At 43.4% G+C, this 11855-nt stretch overlaps 2 protein-coding genes across 3 annotated transcripts; one reads left to right on the top strand and one right to left on the bottom strand.

The window, feature by feature from the left end:
- Positions 1-1092: 1092 nt before the first annotated feature.
- LOC135401536 (GDP-L-fucose synthase-like) lies at positions 1093-5116 on the top strand. Of its 2 annotated transcripts, none has more exons than XM_064634000.1 (9): positions 1093-1284; positions 1490-1632; positions 2087-2201; positions 2580-2708; positions 2802-3009; positions 3578-3709; positions 4177-4256; positions 4617-4716; positions 4971-5116. In XM_064634000.1, exons 2-9 carry the CDS (start codon positions 1499-1501, stop codon positions 5024-5026), a joined length of 954 nt encoding a protein of 317 aa, XP_064490070.1. In that variant the 5' UTR covers positions 1093-1284; positions 1490-1498; the 3' UTR covers positions 5027-5116. The 2 variants fall into 2 exon arrangements, with proteins under 2 accessions (XP_064490070.1, XP_064490071.1); XM_064634001.1 differs by lacking the exon at positions 1093-1284 and adding an exon at positions 1418-1436.
- Positions 5117-6020: 904 nt separating this feature from the next.
- LOC135401534 (stress-induced-phosphoprotein 1-like) lies at positions 6021-10507 on the bottom strand. The gene is made up of 9 exons (XM_064633998.1): positions 10385-10507; positions 9502-9628; positions 9278-9380; positions 8432-8552; positions 8272-8368; positions 8039-8200; positions 7281-7384; positions 6686-6849; positions 6021-6235 (listed from the first exon to the last, which is right to left on the bottom strand). The coding sequence occupies exons 1-9, from the start codon at positions 10406-10408 to the stop codon at positions 6163-6165; spliced, it is 975 nt and encodes a 324-aa protein (XP_064490068.1). The 5' UTR covers positions 10409-10507; the 3' UTR covers positions 6021-6162.
- Positions 10508-11855: the final 1348 nt, after the last annotated feature.

Below are 11855 nucleotides of genomic sequence, written 5' to 3'. Positions count from 1 at the left end.
AGTTGCGTCAATTTCCCTGTTCCAATGACGGGGGTGCACAGACTTCCTTCAGATGAATTTGTATATCGCATCTATAATAAATAAGTCTGGAATATCATGCAAGTTGCGTCAATTTCCCTGTTCCAATGACGGGGGTGCACAGACCAGACCAGACCAGACCAGACCAGAGGAGGTAAAGATGCAGGGGCACATGCACAGGGTGCAAGAAAAGCCGTTGGGGCAGGTTTCTGTGTAAGTGTTTCTGAAGCGGCTAGTAGGGGCATATAAAATGGTGAAGCAGTGCAGAATAGCAACCCCGGTGCTTGGGATTCTTCGGATTCCCGAACCACTGACTCCAGAAAGAAGTGTGTGGACCTGAAAGACAGCTGGTCAGGGGAGAGTAATGGAAACCGTATTATACCCGAAATATAACAGGTAACGGAAATAGAAACGTATATATCGCACACTTGGAATACCTGGAACGGAAATGGAGGCTAGAATATACGGTTATGATTTTGGGTAATGCAGGACCTGATTTATCGCGATTATTTACCGTATCATGTATTATCAATCAATTATCAATTATCACCGTATTATGAAATAAATTCAATGAACTGAAGAACTATCAACCTGGAGCATATAAGTAAGTACAAGTACAGAGTGACCAGCTGCTGTTGCAGCGTGAGTAACATCCTGAAAACCATTTTCATAGAAATCACGTATTTTGAATAACGTTGCCTCTAGTGTACATGCATCACTGGAGTCTTCAAAATAGACTTCAGGACGTAGAGGGATTAAGTTTCGTCAGGAAAAAGAAACGAAAATAAGGAAAACAAAAAGCGGTGCCGAAAACTGAAATGGAAACGTAACAGAAACAAAAGCTACAATGGTGGTAACCGAAACTGAAACAAACAAATGAGTGCCTCCGTTACGGACGTTACGGAGGTGGTAACAGAAACGAAAAGGATTCCGATTCCTTTCCCTGCAGCTGTTCCCGAAACTTTTTTTTTCATGGGTTTTGTAGTCTCGTGTAGTCGGGAAGGTAGCGGGCTTGTAGCGCAGGTATCGCCTTCGTGAAAAGCGACAGAACTAGCCGCCCAAGCCCAAGTGCAATCGTCACGTGAGCAGATTGAAATGTGGCGGCCCCCACGGTTGCATCTGTGATCAGTTTGTTGTACAGCTGGTTGTTACAAAGGTGTCCTACCCATTAAAGCTGCTGTGCAATATAATAACGCTTCTTGATTCCCTTAGTATTCAGTACTTATACCTTCAGCTTCTCTTTTCACGGCGGAATCGAGAGAAAAAGTAAGCTTCGGGTTGTAATATTCGATGTACCAGAGTTTATCTCTGCTTGATATTGACTGTTGCGTATGTGGCATTTTAAAGACTGATGTGCAGTGGGTGCGGTACGAGTTCGGTGTGCTTCACCTGTGCAGAACAACCAATAGGGATTGCACGTAATTTTTCTGAGAATGTCGATTATGTAATTAAAGGTTCTATTTTTCCCCAGCTCATCGAAATGTCGGCGAATAAAGTTATTCTGGTCACCGGTGGAACGGGTCTAGTTGGCAAAGCTGTAGAGAAAGTGACAAGTGAAGATAAACGACCGGATGAAACGTGGATCTTCGTATCTTCGAAGGATGCAGACCTGACGTACGGCGAAATTGTGTTTGCTTCCAAGACAATTTTCGTAGTATTTGGTGCGTTTGCGTGCAGCAGCAGCGATCACAAAACCATCGGGACACCTTTCCATAGTCAGAGAAACGTTATTTGATTAAAAGTAGCGCTGGGATCTATAAGTTAAGGTTTCTATGCTATCGGGATAACCTACAGGTGGATGCAGAAGTGCATTATCTTCATCTGTTAAAGTAATGGTCTTGAGAACGGTAAAACAGAACCATTTTCTTGGGGGCATACGCAGAAATGCTCTGCAGCAACGTTACATAAATTTGAGCACGTCTGCTGCTCAGACATGAAAGACATGTAACGGATCTGCTCTGAAAGCACAAACTTCTGGTGAGAATTGAGCTTGAGCAGATGATGACTGAGATGCACTTTTTTTATACAGGGTGGCTAATATGTACTTTTTGTTTGTTTTTGTAAACAGCAACAGAGAGCAGACAGAGGCACTTTTTGCAAAGCACAAGCCCACTCACGTCATCCATTTGGCAGCTATGGTTGGGGGTCTCTTCAAGAACCTCAAGTATAACCTCGATTTTCTGGTATGTGTTCCTCGAAATAGTGCATTAAAATACTAGGCACATGCAAATAATTGTTTTAGAACTGAAGCGGATAGATGCATAACTGAAGTGAGTATGAAGCAAATAGATACATAACCGAAGCAAATACGAAGCAAGTACCTGTATAACTGGATTGGATACACACGTAGAACATGTACGGATATAAACATGCGTACAGCATGTGTACGCGATGTACTCAAACAGATCAGAATATGAAGTAGTGCTCACTGTAGTAGTAGTGTTAACTAAAATTTCATCTGTTCTGACTCACCTGCTTGCAAGGCCATCATCACAGTGCAGGGTCCAATATCACCAGAGTTGAATACGTTGGGATTTAACGTAGTTTTTCATCTGCTGCAGCGAAACAACATCATGATCAATGATAATGTGCTGCACACCAGCTACCAAACTGGGGTGAAGAAAGTGGTCTCTTGCCTCTCAACCTGCATCTTTCCCGACAAGACAGAATATCCCATTGACGAGACCATGGTGAGCTATTGTTGGACCCTTCGTATATATACCGTGCCATTCATAACACATTATCTGCATAAAGCCCTACACTCAGATTTGTTCCTGGCGCAGGTGCACAATGGGCCCCCCCACGATTCAAACTTTGGGTACTCGTATGCCAAGCGGCTGATCGACATCCAGAACAAGGCTTACCACGCTCAACACGGTTGCCGTTTCACCGCCGTGGTTCCAACTAATGTATTTGGACCGCATGACAACTTCAACCTCGAAGAAGGCCATGTTCTAGCTGGGCTCATCAGCAAAACATACAAAGCCAAAGGTGCTGCCAGGTGGTGTCGTAGAGGGTGGCGCTCGCTTCCTTGTGTCGCATGTTTATGGTGTAACAACATTTACAATATTTGTGGTAGTTAGGTGGTGTGAGACGTCTCCCTCTTGTGGAGTGCTTGTTATGATGTCAAACATGAACTGCAGCGTCGCCTGTGGTGTATTCATACGATAGCTGCCTCAAGGGTACTTGTCTTCATTAGTTTACGGGACATACGGGACACATATACACAATTTAATTCCTGATTGGTTGCATTACATTTCTATCTAAAGGGGCAGAACCGATGACACACTTATTAATGCCAGTTCTGGGCTTAATACTTTTGTGCCATTCGACATGGCAACAGAGGACTTTCTGATGTAATGAAATATAATGTAAACATAAAGTAATAGCCTGACGCAGGTAAAAAGTTTGTGACTACTTGAGGTTAGTAGTTGTAGCTTGTCTTCTGAGAAAGTTGCTGTTGTATAATTCGACACCTCTTGTACTATACTGTACAAAGCAAATTTATTGATAATGGGATACAGTCCTTATTTATGTTATTTATTTTTGTCTACTTTAGAGTATGGGACATCACTGTCTGTGTGGGGCACCGGAAGCCCCCGACGGCAGTTCATTTATTCCCTTGACCTGGCTCGTCTCATCATCTGGGTGCTGAGGGAGTACGACGAGATTGACCCTATCATTTTATCAGGTGAGCTCATCCATAACATGAAGTAACAAAGACTGGAGATGCAACATCCAGTTGAAACAGACGAAAACGAGTGATAACAGAATGCCAATTTTTGAGAGAAAGGGGGAGAGAGAGAGAAAAAGGCAGTTCCTGTCCTCATGTAACAGATGAAAGTCTCGTGTACTTTTGTGCTGAGCTCTTGCACGGAAAGCTGCAGGAAACTGTGCTGATGTTCCGAGGTGAACCTTGTGAGTTACATGAATAATGTTTGGCTCGGCAACACACGCGAAAATAAGTTGCGCGGATTACTAAGGGCGTATCGTTGGGCACAAGCCACAGGCGGATCCTCAGTTCTGTTGGCGTGGTTGAACAGACAACGGCCGAGAGAATGGGTCTGTTCCTTGTGCAGTTATGTTTCCAGCATGCGTGACCGTGTGACCACCAGATGATGCTGCGAGGTGGTGCAAAAAGTTTCTTCTTGCTCTTAGTTGACGAAGACGATGAGATCAGCATAAAAGACGCGGCATGCCTAGTGACAGATGCGTTCGACTTCAAAGGTGACGTGATCGTATCCTTTTGATTAAGAAGAAACATGTTTGAAATTTGCGTGATGTAAATCAATATTCAGTGCAGCAATGTAGAAGGATGATGATGCCGATTTCACTGTAGAGTGGAGTCTTGAGAATGAGTAGACAGCAGTAGGGGGATCCAGTAAAATATTTCATCCATCAAAGCTTCAAGTACACCCATAGTTTGACAAATCCACAGTCCATCTTTGGAAGCCCACTGGTTCGAATGCAATGCAGTAGCTGTTGCCAGCTGAATCCTGCTCTGTGTTTGACATTACAATATTAGTTTTGTTTTATATGAATTTTTTTCTATTGTATTTTTTGTTGTTGTTGTTGTTTTTGTCCTTAGCATTTCTCAGTATGACACATCAAAGTCTGATGGTCAGTACAAGAAAACAGCGAGCAATAAGAAGTTGCGCTCATACCTGCCTGACTTCAAGTTCACACCCATTGCAAAAGGTATTGTGTTGTTAACACCTGCATGCTGTGTAGTCATTGTTTTTTTTTTTTGTTTTTTTTTTTTTATTTGACGGTAAATGGCAAGTAATCCCTGCATATACTGCACATTTTGAGCATGTGAGCAATAGAAAAACATACGTAGTTCGTGACTGTTGTGTCATGAATGCCCTTTGATGCTGTCAGCTGTTGAAATAAAGAGGAAAGGAAACTGCATCTGCTATTTTCTCATTACAGTGCTTTCTATTCTTTTTCAGCAATTGAAGAGACTGTTGACTGGTATGTTGCAAATTACAAGACTGCTCGAAAATGAAGGTCCAAGGAACTTAGCTCTGTTGGGTGTGGACGCTCTAAAGTGCAATTTTGTATTTTTTTTGTTAATAAATGGGTATGGTGATTTGAATAGTACTTCCTCAGTTCAGTTTTGCTCCAATCTACTTCATAGAGTAATTTGAGATTATGCAAATGTACGTCACGCACATTACAAATTTACAAATTACGCACGAGGTGGCCTTTCGGTTCCGAGAAATGGGAGAGAGAGAGGACTCCTTAGAACAACCAGTTCATTTCCTCGTATTGCTTCTCTCCATTGTAAATAGTAGGGTGAATAAAAAAAATACCTATGTATGGTTAGAAGCATACCTGTAAAAAGTTACTTTTTCAGGAGCCATTGAATAGTTACTCTGAAAAGTAACTGAGTTATTCCAGTGACATTTATTTCAATAGATAATTTTGATGTAAATTGGAAAATTGCAAAAATGATGCACAATTTTTAAATTAGTATAAAAACAAAACAAATTGCATGTAAATTCCAAGTTTTCCAAAGCACATTACAAATTACTTGCAAAAGTAATCCTGGAAAGAAGTAATTGGTGGTAATCCAATTAATCATGGTCATTGGATTACTCGTAATTCTAGTTACTTGCAAACTGTTGCCACCTCATGAGTAAGCAATTTTCCAACATCAGGCCATAGGCATTACAAAGCCTATATTTTTACTGTATCATTTCGTTTTGTATACCCTTGGATTGTAGTTACTCTGTAGCAGTAGCTTGTACTTTCAAACACCGGTAATGAATTTTTTTTCATGCTTGTCTCAGAGAGGAGCCAAAATATCGCTCCACACATGGAAATGCAGTAACCTCACGGTGGAAAGCGACAGACAGTGCAGTGTTGGCTTCCTGACATACACTCTTTGCTAGGTAAAGGTGTTCACTGTGGACATTCTTGAATACCGTTCTAAAACGTGACTTCAATCTCGTTTCTTTTCTGCCTGCAGTCTAGGACCACGAGAAAATGCGGAGGAAGGCATAACAGAAAATTCTTTATTGTATTAGCAAATGACAAAAATGATGGAGGATGCCTCGCAGAGAAGGCAAACACTTGTGGCTCCCCCCCCCCACACCAATGGAACCAAGCAGGCAACACTAGTTTGATGAACCAAGAAGGTCAGCGAATGGCTATTAACCCAGACTCCAAAAGTCGCTGGATCTTGTTTGCAATGTCTGGGTTCTTCAAGTGCCTGTGTGGGGGGCAAAACACAGTCACATTTTAATCAGTCACAGCAGACAAACAAATTGATTGTCACTGACAAGTATTGGAATCATCAATTGCTCCCTTGACAACAACAAACTGGTTAACAGAACTCCCGACTAGTACTGGGGAAGGCAGCTCTAAGGTGTTCTTCCATACCAGCAACTCGAGCTGCTAGTGAACAGCTGTTTTCAGTTTGTAGCAACACAGTCACAAGTCACTGCGCTGCCTGCAGAACATGTTGAACAATTGGTGTATTTGCAACCCATTAAGCAGTAATTGTTCATAAGGAATTTCAGTGTACTTTTTTTTCTTTCATTCAAAACAAAACATTTGTGCTTTATGTCAGGTGGATTATTAAATCTGTATTGATAAAACAAGGCTCTACCAGAAACAAAGCTAGGACCAGGGCATGCTTTAACCAGCATCAACCACTTACTCTTGCAGTGCTTTGGGATCGTTCTGCATCTGTTCCAGGATCAAACGCATGGCAGGATCTCCGAGGATTTTCTGGATCTCTGGATCTGCCATCGCACGTTTTCGCACTTCCTCTGGGTCCGCATTTGACGCCAAGGTGCACCTCCTGTAACCATCTAGAGCTTCCTAAAAAAAGTGAGAAGCCATTCAGAATTCACTCCTTTTTTTTACCACAAAATTTAAAAAAACAGTCTAGGCACTAACCACAGCTAAATAAACACTTACACATGCTTTCTTTTTACACTTAGGGTCACTGCGCAAAATATTGTCAGTGCTCTTGCAGCCATAGTGCCACCGTCGGTGACTTTATGTTTCTGCTCTACCAAGCAACCAAACCAGCTGTTTGAAGCGAAACTTGCTGATTACACTGCGCAACATTTCCAAAACAGTCACCTACATCTCGGTTGCAAACCCTTGCGATGTCCCCCAAAGCGTGGTAAACTCTCGTGGATTTCAGTTAGGGAACATCAGACTTTACGTCTAACCCTCACGTTACCCTGCTGTGTTACCCTCAAGACATCAGACTTTACGTGCAAGAGGAAAACAAAAAAACAAACCTGGTTGTTGGGGTCAATCTCTAACGCTTTCTGGAATGCATTGACAGCCTTGGAGTGCTCCTTCATTGCCATGAGTGCCATGCCTTTTCTTACATGTCCTTTCACTGAAAGGAACAGAGCAAAGCTTATCAGATGCACGTCTTTGTGTACATGTGCAAATGTGCTAGTTCCAGGTGAACATAAACACCAGTAAAAATGGTCCCTTGTTAAAAAAATAGCCATCCTTGCAAGAAGTGTGTCGTGTGCAGATGCCAAATACTACGTTTGTTCCAAAATAAGTGCCGACAATTTTCAGAATTGTGCTCCATAAGAAAACCAATGGACTTCAAACCTGTCATCAACAGTAGACTGAATGAATGTGGACACCACTGTGGTGTACATTATCCATGTAGTGTACATTGCAAGACTGACAGTGATCTATAAAATGTAAGCGATCACTCATAATTGGAATGGTGGTGTCGTGCCACGGTGGACCCTTATGATTTCCAGCGATTACTACTACTAGTGATTCTCAACTAATGCTGTTCTAGACCTCATCAGCACGACATAGAAAGCCTGCTAGCGCACCATTCATACACACTTATTTAAAAATGCCAAAGGTGCGCGAACATCTAGCTTGCGGAACCCTGGAGGTTCGAGAACAACGGACTGGACACAGACCTCACTGGGACCCTCAAAAGAAGTCGTGTCAGTCCAACACCTTCTTTTAACTACTGTCATTCATGCACGTAGGGAACCCCATAGAAAGAGGCACTCACAAAACTCCGGGTCAAGGCGGATGCACTCCTCACAGTCCTTCAGCGCCAGCTGAAATTCTGCCAGTTTCTGATAGCAAGCGGCGCGGTTGCTGTACAGACGGGCATCTTCTGGGTTGCGCTTGATGGCCTCAGTATAGTGCTTCACAGCAGATGGATAATCGCCTATAAATAAGAACATGTACAATCACCACAGCTTTCAGAGCACCCTCAAACACGTGAGAAAGATTTTTTACCTTTCTGGAACAGTTCGTTTCCTTTGTTCTTCTGCTCCAGTGAGAGCTCAGGGTTGATGTAAGCTTTCCTCTCTTGCTCTTTAATAACTCTTTCAACCTAGGACGCGTGAAAGGTGCAAAGTTACCGCACGCTCCGAAACAGCACGTCGTCGTCCCTCACCTCTGACAACTTGGCCAGTGTGTCGGGAATCCTGTGCTCCGTGAGGGACTTTTGGTAGTAGGTTTTGGCATTGGGGTAGTCTCCTAACCTCACGTAGGCATTCGCCATACGTGCGTATGCCCTGAAAATGGACACATCCCTCATTAAACCAGAGCACAACTAAACTGTACAGCACAGTGTTTGCAGACAACTAGGTCAACTATCTGTTTTATCTTGAATACTAACAAAACTACTGATTGAATAATATGAATGATGAATAATAACAGAACTACAGGATTAATATACGTAGATACATGGAGGGCATGGCATCCGGTCTCCATCAAAGTGCTTTCCAAAAGGGTATAATTTAGAGTTAAAACTGAAGAATAGGTGTCGGAAAGTATTCGTTGGTATTCCTTTTATTTATTTTTGTGTAAGGCGATTTTCCAACAAACTGGTGTCTGCAACTGAGGGGATCAGAAGGCCACAGAAGCGCTATAATCAACACAACATTTTTCAACATACATTTGATACAGCTGATATATTTGTAACAAGTCAATCACACTGAATTTGCGAAATGCATTTAGACAAAAAAAGAGCTCAAGACATGCAGACACCAGTTGTTGAGACGGAATGATACAGTGAATGTGAAGACAATGGTCAGATCAGCAACGGAGTTCACTTAGAGCATGACCAGCAGAATGCTGTATACATAGTTTATTTCTCTGGTCTCTCAAATGCAGGGAGAGAGGTAAGCTGTGCTTAAACAGGACACGTTTCAAAGTGCAAAGCTACTACCTACTTGGGGACAGTATAGCACAAGTCAAAACTAGGGCATTGCTGAGTATAACAATGGAGGAACCGTACTTGGCAATAAGTTTGAAGTCGGCCCGATTCTCTCTGCCAGTCTCCACAGCCTTCTCACACTCTTCGATGCACTTCTGGTATTCTTTCTGCTCAAAGTAGGCAGCTGGAATGACACAGAAAATTTAAGCCCCGTATTGTGTGAAAACGTACTGGCATTTCAATAGTATCTCATTCACAGGTGCACCTTCAATGACTAGCACACACACCCATGTTGGGCAACTTACCAGCCTTGTTTGTACGGAAAGATATATCTGTGGGATCCAGCTGGATGGCCTTATCGTAGTGGTTGTGAGCATTCTCGAAATCCTTGTTCTTGTAGGCAGCGTTGCCTGCTTCCTTTTCAACCACTGCCTGTGTTGTAAAAAAAAGAAGAAGAAAAAAATAGGAGAAACAGCTAAATAAAATATTTACAAAAACAGGCGGAGAACGATCTGGGACGGGCTTGGTCGTTCGTTTTGTCTCACATACATTCTCAAGTAGTACTACGGAATGTACACGAACATTCAGTATATTTAGTTACGTCCCACAGTGATTACACCTCGATGAGCTCTCACAGTGCTTCAGAATTCACTGAGAACGCTTTCTTTCTGACAATAAGCAAACAAAAACAGAAAAGGGAAAGCACCATGCAGCCATGCCTCCTTCTTAGCACGCCGCTTCAAACCGGCATACAATGAAATTCGCTGAAGACCTAAATATGCCCGAGAACAATCACGGCGGCACCAAACGACTGGCAATCCTGATAATCTTACAGCACGTAACGTATATTTTTTTCTTTTTTGTAATCGAAAAAAATAAGCCTAATGATTTTCATAAAAAAAAAAAGAAATCACATAACGCGGGTTGGTAACACAAACGCTTGGCGCAGGTTAAACGCCTTCGGACGAATGCAGAATTCGCTGAAATACACATAAGGGCGGAAACCCAACGTGACAGTAGCATTAGGAAGTGTGTGTGGCTCTGTAAATGTGACACCACCCTGAGCACCCTAAACAACGCCGGTACCGAAAATGATCTCGCGTTCACGGCTGTGCTCTAAGGAATCGACGTCCTTATTTTGAGACTTTACGTGACGTTGTATTCTGAACAAATGTACAAAATCCTTACCTGCTCACGGCTATCTCCCGCCATACCCGTTGATGTGTGCTGCAAAAATGTGGAACTCTCTCGAACCTCACAGACGATGTAAGGAAAACGCGACTGGAGGAGAGCGCGTAATGGTGAGAGAACGGTCAACCTTCTCGTGAGCGCGGCGGCGAGGCGTACATAACGTAGAAGCCATTTGTTGGACAACATGGGTTTTTGACGTTGGCAACATGTGGTTTCGGTATGGGGGTTTCGGTCACTTCGAGACGGTGGAGGCGGTCGTCTCGGTCGTCTGACCGTCAGGTACACATTTCTCGTGTCGTCCGGTCTGTTTTTATGTGTGTGCGTGTTCTCCTTGACGATCAAGGAAATGATGCCTCCACATTTCCTGTTGGCGCTCTGTTTGAAAATTGGCGATAAAGATTGTTGCTAGCTTTTATCTCTAATTCCGGTTGAAATCAAATATGGTACATCACGAGACAATAGACATTGGAGCGACAAGAAGTAGAGGAAGCTACTGAGTGCACGTGTCGCATGTTTTTTTTTTTTTTTTCGAAATGCATTGTGTGGTCGATCCCGGCCGAGGACGATGCTTCCAGCACCGCGTTCGGAGATTTCTGGCGCACGTCAAGAGAACCCCAGGTGGTTGAAATTATCCGCAGTCCCTGCGGCACGTGGAACATGTCGCCACACTGGGCAGACAAACCTTACGTCGTCTCACAGGGTCACGGTCATATACCACAGGGGGTCAAGTACCATCAAGGTACCATTATTATTGTGGGGTCGACAGAGCAAAGTCTCATGGAGAAGAGACAAGGTGCAGGCTAGCTGGTGAAGCATGACGATGGTGGAATACCCTGAGATACGGAACGAAGACGACGACGACACAACACAAGTTCTCAGATCTCTGAAAAACTGTGTTGTGTTGTATTCCGTGTCTCATGAGCCTCGATCTGGAACGCTGACAGAGCAAGCGTTGTCGGTATATTTGAAGTTTCTGATAATATATTTGAAGTTTGGTAGGCTCGCGCAGGAACTCGTGGCGAATCACTGGTGAAGTGATGCATTTAACGCGCGTTATGGGGATAACGATAAATTGAAGATTGGGCTCATGGTATTCCTCCTGGCCAGGGGCGGATCCAGGATTTTTCTGAGGAGCAAGGTCCAGCCATGGACAGCATGCTGGACACGCGATCTAGGGTCACTTAAACACTATGTGAAGACAGAAATTGAGGAGGGGGTCAGGACATGACATCTGGACCTCCCCCCCTCCCCTGTAGATCTGCCCCTGCTCTTCGCACAGTAAAGTCTAAGGGAGTGATGAAAACCTTTAACTTGGAACCAATCGAACAACCAGAAACTGCGAGTGCCGAGACAGGTTCTCTTTCCCAGTTACGTTTCATTTCTTTGGCATACATCTGATTTCTTTCTCTTCCTAGGACGCTCCAGCAGAAAATACAGGGTTCTCCAGAGGAGCAGAGAAAAAAAAAGT

The sequence above is a fragment of the Ornithodoros turicata genome, chromosome 7, assembly GCF_037126465.1.
Source record: "Ornithodoros turicata isolate Travis chromosome 7, ASM3712646v1, whole genome shotgun sequence".
NCBI lineage: Eukaryota > Metazoa > Arthropoda > Arachnida > Ixodida > Argasidae > Ornithodoros > Ornithodoros turicata.
This window is presented reverse-complemented; position numbering and strand designations above follow the sequence as displayed.

What these genes read in the sequence shown, in the direction of transcription:
- LOC135401534 (XM_064633998.1), bottom strand. Translation starts at nt 10,408, where the DNA reads ATGGCGGGAGATAGCCGTGAGCAG. An exon ending in GACTTCAAACTTATTGCCAA is followed by an intron (nt 8,553 to 9,277) that starts GTACGGTTCCTC and finishes GTCCATTTTCAG; the next exon opens with GGCATACGCACGTATGGCGA. An exon ending in AAACGAACTGTTCCAGAAAG is followed by an intron (nt 8,201 to 8,271) that starts GTAAAAAATCTT and finishes TCTTATTTATAG; the next exon opens with GCGATTATCCATCTGCTGTG.
- LOC135401536 (XM_064634000.1), top strand. Translation starts at nt 1,499, where the DNA reads ATGTCGGCGAATAAAGTTATTCTGGTCACCGGTGGAACGGGTCTAGTT. An exon ending in TCGAAGGATGCAGACCTGAC is followed by an intron (nt 1,633 to 2,086) that starts GTACGGCGAAAT and finishes TTTTGTAAACAG; the next exon opens with CAACAGAGAGCAGACAGAGG. An exon ending in TGACCCTATCATTTTATCAG is followed by an intron (nt 3,710 to 4,176) that starts GTGAGCTCATCC and finishes TCTTGCTCTTAG; the next exon opens with TTGACGAAGACGATGAGATC.